Genomic DNA, 13,343 nt, shown 5'->3' on the forward strand with positions numbered 1-13,343 from the left:
TATTTCACGAAGACAGTTTGGCTATGTGTGTGTGAGTGCACACGTATACATTGTTATTATGTGCGTGACGCTGTTTCCATCGCGACGCGGTTTATGGCTGAGATTTATAGAGCGCACTTAAGACACTGTTAAAACGAGACAGCGTTATACCGCTGGCATAAATCTGTCTCGTTTTAACTGACACTTAAGTCAAAGTGTGCTCTATAGATTTCAACCTACGTTACGCACACAAACGCGTTAACGCTTATCGGTACACACACTACAACAAAGGCAGAGCGGCCATCGTGAAATATAACACTAAGTATATCTTATTCTAATTTCATGTGGATGTAAAAAAAAAAAACTCGTGTAGACATATTTTTCTATAATTCTCTATATTATTTGGTACACAACTGGGTCGCGATGTCCAACCGTACGCGGTGATTTGGGCGGTCGTTCAATCAACGACATTACACTAGACTCCTTAAATAATCTACATACATTTGTATAGCTGCGGCTCACCGGTACGCTTGCACAACCGACTGTTTACTTGTTCGCTATAACATCCAAAACTAAACACACCGGCTCTATATACCACGGTTTGAAGACATACATTCGGCCAATGCAGACATCTATACAGAGTAATAAGACGCGGTAGGGCTATTTAAAAGCCAAACAAATTTTAAAAGCCTCGTAGTCTTTTAAATGTAATCCCATCCTCGTATACAGCATTGTGAAAAGGACAGCAATATAGATATTAATCTTACTTAGAATACTATGCTCTTCTGCCATTGGCTAAAAACATTGTTGTAGCACTAACCCATCAATCAATCAATCAATCAATTCAACCCAGCCAATAATAACTGAGATGAGTGCATAGTGATGAAAATAAGTTTAGTGGTTCATTTTAGTTTGCTAAAAAGGTAAACAAGTATGCACTATACGCGGCCTATACACTTTTGTTACTGGAAACTGAAAATGAAATCTACTTAACTTCAGAAGGTCTAAAGCGCCGGGAAAATCACGTCGCTTACGGCTTTCTCCAAGAACGTTATTGCGATTTGTTTATATTTTAAGCAAACTAAGGAAAACTAAAGTATAAGAGGTTGAACACACTTTCAATGAAAATTCTAACACAGTACAGTCTTAAAAGTGAGTTGAAATTGAGAGTTCCAGGAGTGAATACGTTTTGGATGTTTTAGCGAACAAGGTTCCTTAACTAACTGTACAGACATTCATACCGTTGGAATATTTAACATCAGATCAGAGACGACATTGAGACAACGGTGTTGGGAGGATTTTTAGACTATTAACAGACGATCCAATTTGGTTGGACGCTAAGACCCGACCACGACTATAATATAATGCTAATAATATATTGTCGCTATATGAATGTCTAAGATATATTGTCGTTTTTTTAGACGCTAATAAACATATTGACACACATCCTTTAATTGTTGGAGGGTGGGAATAGGGTCCATACAAAATCCTCCAAGTCCTTTGTATGCCAGCTGATTTAGGTTATCTCGAGGAATAATGTTGGTTGCATACTTGGTTGCGACAGCAAAACCAGTTCGTCTGTCAATAGTATAAAGCTACAATATATTATCATGTATTAAAAATTATAAAGTGCGTTTACATTTAATGTTTTCTTATAAATAAATATAATTATATTATTGTACATAAAAACTATATATTTATTGATTTGTGTAACTCCATTCTGGTAAATGTGAAAAATGGTATATAGAGATTTGCACTGATTTTTTACAATAAAAATTGTTCAATAATATCAATAAATAGATCATTTTAAATTGAAAAGAATATCAATAATTAATAAAAATAATTTCATTGAAAACCTAGCCTGAATATGCCTGCCTTGAGATTAATTTCAAGATTTTTTTTATATAAAAAAGGCAAAAATTTCAACTCCAGAATAATCAGAAAACATTTTAGTAATACATTTACTATAGTTAAGTTTTTCGCGGCGCTATACGCGGCACATACGACCTTGTTAACGCGAACTGGCAATGAAATCATGAAACGAGTGAAACCTAACTCCAGAAAGTCTAAAGCGCCAGGCGAATCACGTCGCTTACGCATTTCTCCAAGAAGGTTTCTTTTAAGCAAACTAAGGAAAAACCGCGCTATAATCAATAGATTTATTTAAAAAAAACCAAGCAAATCTGTATACACCACAGAAAACACGGAATAAAGCGCTTTATTCCTATACACATTTAGTTCATTTTACGCTGTACACAATTCTATGGGACTTGAAACGGAGATCGATTTTGGTGAAACACACACATAATAGCCACCACGCAAAATATATAACCAATAACATTTTACTAAAGAAACTCATTTATTTACAATGCATTTCAACTAAGAGCATCGTCATATTTGAAAATCGCCGGACTTCATCTAGTTACGTGGATTTAACTTTTAAAAAATCCCTAATTTTCATTTCTCCTGGACAAAAAGCTGTTTTTATTAAGTGGGCGTGGCGTAAGACTCAGTGTCAGTTAACGTTACGCACACAAATGCGTTAACGCTTATCGTTACACTCACTGCTACAACCAACGCTGAGTGGTCTTCGTGAAATAGGACAACTCTCACATCTCGACTATAGAAACATTAACGTTAACTGTAAAATGGATTATAACCTATGTTTTATAAAATATAATATGATATATAAGAACTTAAAATATTTAATTTTTGTTCCTTTAGCAAGCATAACAACTTTCTTAATTTTCCGATTTTCAGGAAGACTATAAAAACAAAAAAATCTCACTAATAATTTAGGCGATTCAGATTGTGTAGATCATTGAAAAAAAAGAAAATATGTTTACTATACATTTATTAATTAAACAATTACAACAAAGTTTATACAATTTAAGAAAAATCAGAAGCACTTGGGTATTTTCACGTCTTTCCTCGAATACTGAAACGTACGTATTTAAGACCAAATTGATCTGTTGGACACAATCTCTGAAATAAACTGAAATTACAGGTCTAAGTAAATTGCTGTCCTTTTCATAATACTCCCTGCAGAAAAGGATAGCACTAGATTTTGACTTGTCATTTTAGTTTAGAGAATTGTGTAACTACAAAAGAATTTGCCCTAAACTTTTACAGATCTAACGTTAAAATCTACAAAGCGCACTTTGACTGCTTAGACTTAACTTTCAGTTAAAACGAGACAGATTTATGCCAGCGGTATAACGCTGTCTCGTTTTAACAGTGTCTTAAGTCTGAGCAAAGTCAAAGTGCGCTCTATAGATCTCAGTCTAAATATAGTGCTTTATCCTTATTCGCAAAGAGAATTATGAAAGAGATAGCAATGCATTTAGACCCGTGTCATTTTATTTTAGAGATTGTGTACAACAATATTAATAAAGCGTAATTGATTTTGACTTTGTTCAGACTTCTCAGAATGAGAAGAATGAATGCCGGCAGTTCCGGATTGGCAGACTTCATCATTATGGAGAACTCGTAAGGGATGTTTTTCTTCACCAAAGCAAGTGATATAAAAGTCAGAATTAAGAGAGAGATTTATGGCGGAGATATATCTTTCCCGTTTTAACTCTAATTGAAGTCTGAGCAGAGTCAAAGTACGCTTCATAGATGTCACCGTTAATATTTGAAGAGGCCTTAATATAAATTGACGTTTCAGTATTCGACTGAGAGGTTCTAACACAAAAGCAATATCAAAACATTGAAATTTCACCACACTCGAAAGCCCCGAACATATCTTTTGCATAAAAACTCAATAGAGAAAGCGTTAAGACTTTACTTAAAAATTAAAATGTACTTTTATAAGTTATGCCGATGTACCTGCGCAGAAATTTAATTTTTGAATGGCGCGGAAATATCTCAGCCAATCCTAACGCGCATTCTGTCGCTATTGGTTGTTGCCTATGCGCCATGTTTTGATCGCGCGAATTATGAGCGAGATAGCATGAATATCTGCTGTTCTTGTGTTTAAAATCTTAGTATCAAAGCAATAAGGTCTGTATTTCACTAGCGTACATTCAGTTATTCTGCGCTTTTCTACACAAACGAATTTTGCTCATTTTTTGTTAGACTTTGTATGTGATTAGGTATCTTTTCCCTAAAATGGCATACTATATATTTATGGTTTTGGATTAGTTTTTCGTGTAAAAGTTACATTCGAAGCTCCGAGGCAGCCCACTCGCACAAACGTACAAATTCACACACTACTTACATTTACAATCGTATTTCTCAAAACTCTTAAATAGGTACATACATATTTAAAAAATTTCCTCTAATTCTCCGTTTTTTAAAAAAATATTTACAAAATTTTGATGACCGTTCTCCCGTCACATTCAACGCTTTTTTTATCGATACGAAGTTTTTGGATTTGCTAAGCTAGGGTAGTTTCTCATAGCTGTTCAATAAGGGTCAGTTCAAGTCAAATTTTACATTGCATATTGATCTTTATGCCCATCTCATAAAGCTCAAATTTTCTGGTCAATCAATAGTTAAAGTAAAATTATAGAAATTAGCTTCGATTCGTTGCTATTGTGAATCCACCCTAAGGATTCGATATTATTGAAAATGCACTCTAAAAAGATCAATTTTATTAGTAATACGCTTGTATCTTCAAAGCAAAACTCTCTAATCTAAATTTTCGCCTAGTCAGGTTGCCTTACAGAATGCATAATGGGTATAGAAGTGGCAAAACTGGTAAATGGGCGTTGGCATTTCGCCGCGTTTGACTGGTGAAGCATCAGTGCAAGTTATTGAAATAACAGACGTGTTTGCATAACTTTAAAGTTTTATTTAAGTTTGATTTGGACGCTGGAGATATATGTAGGTATAAATAATATGTAAGTAGCTAAAATCAGCGATACCACAGACTTGGAATAGATAGATGCTGCACGTTCATTAAATAGTATAAAACCAACCGTGCCTATTTTTTACATGATAACCCACAAAAAAGGGCTGTAATATTTTCAGGGTTCACGTATGTATGTGAAATTTTTTATTCCATCATAACTTCTAAATGCCTGACCAGTTTTGAATGAATGGGGTAAGTTAGAATTCTTACATCATCCCGAATGAAACTGACTATAAAATTTTGAAAAAAAAAAAAAAACAATATGACGCCTGCATGGCGCCATTTTCAAATGTGTTTTTTTTTTTACTTTTTACTTCGTTTGTTAATTTTTTTTAATTACGACTTGTTTGTATTTGGAAAAAGAAGTGATAGTATTGACAGAGAAATGAAAATAAGTATCATATAAATGTAATATCTAGCTACTTCCAAGTCCGTGTGCGATACGCTTTTGGTATTAAAGAACATCAATTCTATTTCAATATTTATTGATTCCTTGGAAAGAAAATTTCATGAAACTTAAGTTTTGCTTAAGGATTTTCTTTCAATATTAACTTTTCACCGGTCTTTAGAGGAAATTATTCTCTTCAACACACAAATTGAACATTTCGAGTGAATTGTAAATAATTTAAAGCCGACACATAACACCGATATAACATTTATTTCTGAACACTCACTAACATGTAGAACTTTAAATCGTAAATCTATAAATCTATTGACATGGTATGGGAATTTGCAATTTCATTGTCTACATATTAAAGCCGACCTGAAACCATTGGTCTGTTGTGAATGTTAAAATCAATGTTGATCAATATTTCATTCAAAATTGTTACATTTTTATAAAATATTGATTGTGTAGTTCCTTTACTAATAAAAAGTACTTACTGCTTACACATGTCTTATATATACATCTTTCAAGCATGCATTTGACGTGTTTAAGGTATGTAAATGGAACGGCTCTACTATCGAGTATAGTTCGAGTAAAAAAAGAAAATTTCACTTCAATTAAAATCAACTGGCTACAGTACAGTACTTGGAATATGGCGAATATTTTGTGTTTGGAGAATTATGAAATAAGTTTGTCAAATTAGCCGACGCGACATTCTGTGATAGACTAGTCTTAGTGTCTTAGATATATCCCGGAAAACGAAGAGTTCCCGCGAGATTTTCAAAACACCTACATCCCGCGCGATTTTTAAAACAACGATTTTCAACGGTTATAGGAGCGGACTGAAATCCTAAAGGTCGGCGGTTCAAACCCCACCCGTTGCACTATTGTCGTACCCACTCCTAGCACAAGTCATGATTCAAATGGCTAATATTCTTGCGAACGTGCGGTACGATATGATTGCCGTCGCCCACACAATCCGCGATGTCACGAATTATTTGCCGAATACTGATAGTGGAGTCGAACCATATGCAGTGTTTTATTAGTAAGGGTCCCACGTTTTAAAAAACTTTTTATAATTCATTTATAGTAAAATTATTAGCGCAAAATGAACTTAACTCATAAATTATTTTTTTTGAGGTGCAAATTTCTTTGTCCACAAAAACATACTTTATAGAAAATATAGTTTTGAGTTTCTTAGCTTTTGGTTAACTTGCACAGACCTTTTAAATGTGTCAAGTTTTTTCTATCCCTGTCCTTTTCTTGTCAACTCTGCAATGAACTCCTCAAAAAGAGACAGCACTACTTTAAACCAGTTTAACAGTATGGTGCAAGTGGGCCTGTTTTTGTGTACAAAGAAATTAGCAGCAATGTGTGAATATTGTTTTTGCAGTCGATCTGATATAAATAAAATTCCTGTACACATACATAATATATTAAAAAGAATAGAATTAATATTAAAAATATTCGTGAAAGTTCTCATAATTCCGAATAAATTACTTGCATTTTACATTCCAAAAAAACACATAGCCATGACTTTGACGCCTCTTCTAAAACGCGCGAAATTTTTGCCGACCTAAAAAAAAAACAAACGAGCAAACGAGCAGATGTATTCACCTAGCAGAACCAGAGGAACCGCCAATGCGTTGTTGGCCTTTCTGTGTGCCTAGTGGGAGATTTTTAACCTATTCGATCGCGTAAAAGTTAACTGCGTTTTGTATGGAATTGAAACAGCGCCATCTTCTTGTCACTAAATGGCGCTGTTTCAATTTCATACAAAACGCAGTTAACTTTTACGCGATCGAATAGGTTAAAAATCTCCCACTAGGCACACAGTTTGTTGAATCGCCCGTGAATAACCTTCCTATCAATAATATTGTTTAAGTTTCAGTTAAAACGAGATAGATTTATCTCAGCGATATAACGCTGTCTCGTTTTAACAATGTCTTAATTGTCAAAAGTCAATGTACGCCCTATAGATCTCAAGTATTAGTCGATTTAGCTCATGTATTAGGTAACTTGAATTGTAACTTTTTGGCCCCTGATAAATCATATCGAAATAAAGCATAATATAAAAAGTCCCGCCTAAATTTCGCAAGTATTAGAAGAGGCTTGAAAACATTTATTACCATCCCACTGTTATTTGTTCATGATAACTTACAAACAATTCAACCGTAAAATTACAACTTATCAAAAACAATAGTAGTTTTTTATAATACATATTAGTTTTTAAGAAAAAATCTCTAACGAGCACACAGAATTCCAACCTGGGACTTTGTGGCAAGGCGCCATCACCATTTTTCAAGACAACAATACGCATTCAATGAACCTCACTGCATACACATTTATCACTTTTTTTCCAATGTCCATATATCAGAGCACCGAGAAAAATTATCAAATGGTAGAATTTTACGACCAATCGAATTTAATACCAAATTGTAAATATTTTTTACCAAGTGGTAGAAATTTCCTACCAAATAGTGATAATGAGGTGCCAAGACGTAAACCATATTTATACCAAATGTTACAAATTACAACGATTTGGTAGCTTTATTCTTCAATGCAAAACAGTAATCAAACATATTCTATTACACACCACGTTCTACCAATTGGTAGTTTTAGTAACACAACGTTTAAAAAGTTCTGAGCAGTTTCCCCACCAATTTTTACCAATTCCTACTACATCCGTACAGTTACACAAATCGCTATCCCACATCGCTAACCAATTAGAGCGAGATCGTATCCCAGAGGGTTGCGATCTCTCGCTCTCGCATAGCGATAAGTAGGTTTTGCTTCAAGTAGGTATCACGAGTAAGTAATCTAGGTATATTTATAGATTCATGCGTAAAACCCACCAATTTCTACCCATTGATAATTTTGATCACAACTCCTAACAAAGTTCCGGAAGTTGCCACAAACGTCCACTATTTTGTACTAATTCCTACCACATTATACCATTCGGTAGGTATTGGTACCTCGTTCTAGCACTCGAAAGGTGTTGGTATCTCTTTCTGCCACTTGGTAAGTGTTGGTACTTCGTTATACCACTTGGTAGGTGTTGGTACCTAATTCTACCACTTGGTAGGTGTTGGTTCCTTGTTCTACCACTTGGTAGGTGTTGGTATTTCTTTCTACCACGGTACCCCGTTCTAGCACTCGGTATTGTGTTGCCTCAATGCCTATCCGACCGGTCTGCGCAGGAGCCGCAGACATAGTCGTCGTCCTCTCGCAGCGCGCCGCGGCTGAGCCCCACGCAATGCATGTGGAACCATTGGTCGCAACCGCCGTCGCATTGCACCCAGTCTACTTCTTTTCCTGCCAGAAAAAATACCCGAATTAGAGGTCTGACCATTAACTTTAGTTAATCAAATGCTAGAAAAACTGTGATTTTATTATTAAACTTTATTAATGAATGACATAAACATCAATGTGCGATTTTTTTGCTTGAAGTTTTTGAATTAGATTATTATAGACTTATATGATTGGTTGGTGACTCAAAATGGTTAACGCCCACTGAGATTTTTGTCTCTATCATTTGTACGGGATTACGTAACTTAAATAGAGCGCTATACTTTATAGCTTCGTAGAGTAAAATCCATATCCATACTAATATTATTAATGCTGTCTGTCTGTATGTCTGTCTATCTGCTAGCTTTTCATGGCCCAACAGTTTAACCGATTTTGATGGGTATAAAGTTAGCTTACATCCCGGGGACGGACACAGACCACTTTTATCCCGGAAAATCAAAGAGTTCCCATGGGATTCTTAAAGGTCCATCTGTTTAACCGATTTATATGAACATAGGCAACTATTTATACCAGAAAATCAAAGAGATCCCAAGGGATTTTTAAAAAACCAAATCGACATAGACGAAGGCGCGGGCATAATCTGGTTATACATATGTATAGTTACCCGTGGGCCGTAAGCACGACGCCGCAGCACAGTCCTCGTCATCGTCGGCGGAGGAGTGTGACGACGAGCTGCTGCGCCGCGCGCTCGCACCGCGCGCCGCGCCCGCTCGCGCGCCCGCAGCAGAGTGTGCGCCGCGGGTTTGAGCTGAATATTGAAACCAAGATAATATTAAAGACACAATTTAAAGCATTGTTTTTTTTTAATTTATAGGCTAGTGCTTGGCCGGGCGATTCAGAACACTCGATTCGGTAAGTTATCGTACGATAAGATGTATTTTTCAATTGAAAGTACATCTTATCGTACGATAACTTACCGAATCGAGTGTTCTGAATCGCCCGGCTGGTGGCAAGTGATGATGCAGCCTAAGATGGAACACGCTTGCCTAGAATATGCCTATTCACTCTTAAAATCAATAAAATAAAACAATTGAAAGTCAAGAAAGGATGCCGGTGAAAAACCCCCCCTTGCGCTACTCGCACAACATACGTATACGCATTCAATGAACCTCCTTGCATGTTTGTAACTTTTTTTCAATGTCCATATAGTATAAAAAGTACTGAGAAAAACTACCAAATGGTAGAAATTTACGACGAAATGGTAGATATTTTAACACAGATTTGCCTTTTTTAGCAGATCATAGCAAATTAAGCTTTCGATTCTTTTAGAAAAAATAAACACTCACCCATTCTCGAATGTCGCGGATGGTGTCGGTTGGGCATTCCTCGCTTGCGCCGCTCCTGTCGCGCCATGTAGTGTTTGCGCATCATCAGACCCGAGCCCGACGACATGCCCTGGAATAAACGCAAACCATCAATTTTTAGTGTTCCCTACCAAAAATGGAGCCCTATTAATATCACTCTGCTATCTGTCTATACACGTGTCACAGCCTCACAGGTCTCTAGCTCGTAGACGAAAGGAGTTACAAACCTGAAATTTTGGTATTTGCTGTAGAACGTTAACCCAAAACCAAATATTGAATTATAAATTATTTTTAAAATTAAATTCAATTAAATTATTTTTAGTGGGGCTTTCATGAAAAATGAGCCTGGTGGACCTGTCTGCTCGTTTGCTCGCTATTTTTATAAAAAAAAAATATATAGTATTTCTCACCTGTTTCCTATTTAAGTAATTTGTCGTAGTGGCTGAACCTCTCTTAATCGTCGTTTTTGCAGTATTCGTACCTGAAATAGAATAAATTTTTAGGGTTTTGTCCTCCTACGAGGGTTCCTCTTCTTTCTGGAGATCCAGAGAGAAGAGGAACCCTCGTAGGATGACTTCATTGTCTGTCTGTCAAGACCGGTCAAGGGACTCACAACCTATAGGATACTTCCCCATTAACCTAGAATTATGAAATTTGGCAGGTATGTTCTATGGCACAAGTAAAGGTAAAAATCCGAAAACCGTAAATTTCAGGTTACATCACAAAAAAAAAAGTGTTGTACTTGGCGAAACCCTTCGTTTACTTGTTCGATTTGCATTTAACCAGTGTTTTAAGTGCGTGCACTTTTATGCATGCGTGTACCCATCAACGCTCACGTTTGCGTGCTTCAATATGTATGAGTGAATGTATGTATACCATGCAACGGCAGCGGCCTGGTCCGTTTCAACTGATGTTGGTGCTTGGCGGTGGTGGTGCCTCGCTTGCGGCGCCCCGCGTCCAGAACTCTCGCGGTCCGGCGTCCCTCCGCGGCTCTCGCGGCCCAAACCGCGCTCCAAACTGCTGCTTGCTCTTCTAACCGCACCTACGATTGACATGCCATGTTAATTGGTAACAAGTGTAAATTAAAAATTTATAACACCCCCGACGATCCAAAGTATTTGAGTTTTCCAAAACATCATTTTCAAATAAATAATTATGTATTTAGGCAACGTCCATCTTGACAGCTTGACATTTGTCTATTGACATAATATTATGAACCTAACGGTTACCTAACCTTCTTTTCTACAAGAAAACTAGAAAAGAGCTGATAACTCTTAAACGGCTGAACCAATTTTTTTAGATTATAGCTAAGAACACTCTCGATCAAGCCACCTTTCAAACAAAAAAAACTAAATTAAAATCGGTTCATTCGTTTAGGCGCTACGATGCCACAGACAGATACACAGATACACAGATACACAGATACACAGACACACAGATACACACGTCAAACTTATAACACCCCTCTTTTTGGGTCGGGGGTTAAAAATGGCGGATCCTTCAAAATTCACTTTATTTTAAAAGCCTTACGCCCGTATTCATAATCAATATTAGAGGGCTCCTTATGACCTGGGCGCGCTTGGAACCCTCATAGCTTTAGTTTTAAGTTTACGTAATTAATTGTCATCGTGTTACAAATCTAACAATCCTAACTATTAAAAGTTGTACAACAGTAGTACTTTGAATAAATGATGCAGTTATTGAGTTTCTCACCTCCAACAAGTCTCCTTCTAGCATGAGGTCTTCAAGTTTCTGTAAAAGTCCGGGAGCGACCCGCGTGTTGGGCGATCGCGGCGTCGCGCTGTACGCATGCTCCACATTTGCTGACGACCTGTTAACAGAATAATCATTATTTTTATCAAATCTTGCAAAGATCTTTGCAAAATTTTGGTAAAAACACATCATAATATCTGCAGACGCAGGTTCAAATCTTGCCGGTTCCGCAATTTTTAGGGTTCCGTACCTCATAAGGAAAAACGGAACCCTGATACACTTTGTTGTCTGTCTGTCTGTTTGTTTGTCTGTCGTGTCTGTCAAGAAAACCTATAGGGTACTTCCCGCTGACCAAAAATCAGGAAATTTGGCAGGTAGGTAGGTCTTATAGCGCAAGTAAAGGAAAAAAGGCAAAACAACTCACCGTCCATGGTCGTGTTTGCGGTCACTCTGCGGAGGCCGGTGCGCAGGCAGCGTGGCGAGCGACGCGCTGCCCAGCACAGCGCGCGCCGCGTCCTGCCACGCCATCGCGCGCTCCGTCACACACTGTAGGGCTTCGCCCTCCGCGAGGCGCACTGGCAGCTTCTGGAGCCATACCTGTTACAATATTCTCTTTTAGCATGAGCTACCATTCGCGGTTGAACGGGCGGTCAAGGAACACAATATATTTACTTAGTCGTGTTTACGTGTGTTTTATTAACCCCCGACCCAAAAAGAGGGATGTTATAAGTTTGACGTGTGTATCTGTGTATCAGTCTGTGGCATCGTAGCTCCTAAACTAATGAACTGATTTTAATTAAGTTTTTATGTTTGAAAGGTGGTTTGATCAATTGTTCTTAGCTATCATCCAAGAAAATCGGTTCAGCCGTTTGAAAGTTATCAGCTCTTTTCTAGTTGCTGTAACCTTCACTTGTCGGGGGTGTTATAAATTTTTAATTTACACTTGTTAAGTGACAGTGAAATTACCAGAACCAGGAAATACAGTCTACAATACACAAGGTGCATCATAACCACTAGCAAACGAGCATGTTAAGTGATTACCGCCGCCCATGAAAATTTTCAGCACCAGAAGAACCGCCGATGCGTTGCCGGCCTTTCAGAAATTTGTTGGTTCCTTGAATAACCCCACGTAATCTAGTGGAAACACCGCCAATGGGAGTCGATACCAGTTTGCACGTGCGTGGAAAAAAGGATCTGGCACAACGGGCGGTCGAATTGCACCAGGCAGAGGTGAGGGTGAAATTGCTTACGGTGGCGTGCGGTACGGTTGTAGAAAAAGGAGGGTGGAATAAGGTCAAACAGCTCTACATCAGTCCCCATTATGAAGGCGATAGAACACGCAAAAAGAGCTTACATCTCTGCGGTGCTCCAGGCTTTCCAACGAGCATAAAGAAGAATTTCCATGAACTTCCATGAATTTCCAACAGCATGAGAAGTGAGAAACACAAAACCTCCTTACTTATCAAAGTAGACTAAGTAGCGATAAGGCCACCAAATTGTACCTACCTGTCTATATTATGTTTTGCTTTGAATGTGTTTTGTCTGTATTAATTTTGTTGTGTACAGTAAAAATATAATTATTCATTCATTCATTCTAAGTACTCACCAGTAAAGCCAATATGCGGTGCAAACGTGGTCGCTTGGTGCGGGTACAGTCGGGGCACAGGAATTTACTCTCTGTGCAAGGGAACGGCAGCTCTATCCGTTCTGGGGATTCTGACCTGTCCTCTAGTTCTTCTCGAGCCGATGCTACGCAGGATGCTGTTGGGAAGGTTTAAAATATTTATTACTAGCG

General features: G+C 37.5%; 1 protein-coding gene and 1 long non-coding RNA gene across 7 annotated transcripts in view; one reads left to right on the forward strand and one right to left on the reverse strand.

Annotated features, from left to right (window-relative positions):
* The window catches only part of LOC123877284, a 21,351-nt gene continuing 8,008 nt past the window's right edge, over positions 1-13,343 (forward strand). The window contains exons 1-2 of the long non-coding RNA XR_006798550.1: positions 1-1,359; positions 6,539-6,545. This is a non-coding gene — a long non-coding RNA (uncharacterized LOC123877284). The remainder of the gene's footprint in view (positions 1,360-6,538; positions 6,546-13,343) is intronic.
* LOC123877271 (lysine-specific demethylase lid) overlaps positions 6,987-13,343 on the reverse strand; it is a 27,389-nt gene continuing 21,032 nt past the window's right edge. For 4 of the 6 annotated variants that reach the window (XM_045923885.1, XM_045923882.1, XM_045923881.1 and 1 more), the window contains 8 exons: positions 13,155-13,309; positions 11,973-12,145; positions 11,549-11,666; positions 10,712-10,877; positions 10,246-10,316; positions 9,818-9,926; positions 9,136-9,279; positions 6,987-8,537 (listed from right to left, as the gene is read on the reverse strand). In XM_045923885.1, coding sequence (XP_045779841.1) covers positions 8,395-8,537; positions 9,136-9,279; positions 9,818-9,926; positions 10,246-10,316; positions 10,712-10,877; positions 11,549-11,666; positions 11,973-12,145; positions 13,155-13,309 — 1,079 coding nt within the window. In that variant the 3' untranslated portion in view covers positions 6,987-8,394. The remainder of the gene's footprint in view (positions 8,538-9,135; positions 9,280-9,817; positions 9,927-10,245; positions 10,317-10,711; positions 10,878-11,548; positions 11,667-11,972; positions 12,146-13,154; positions 13,310-13,343) is intronic. The other 2 variants (XM_045923884.1, XM_045923883.1) reach the window with 2 other exon arrangements.

Source organism: Maniola jurtina, chromosome 23 (assembly GCF_905333055.1).
Source record: "Maniola jurtina chromosome 23, ilManJurt1.1, whole genome shotgun sequence".
Lineage (NCBI taxonomy): Eukaryota > Metazoa > Arthropoda > Insecta > Lepidoptera > Nymphalidae > Maniola > Maniola jurtina.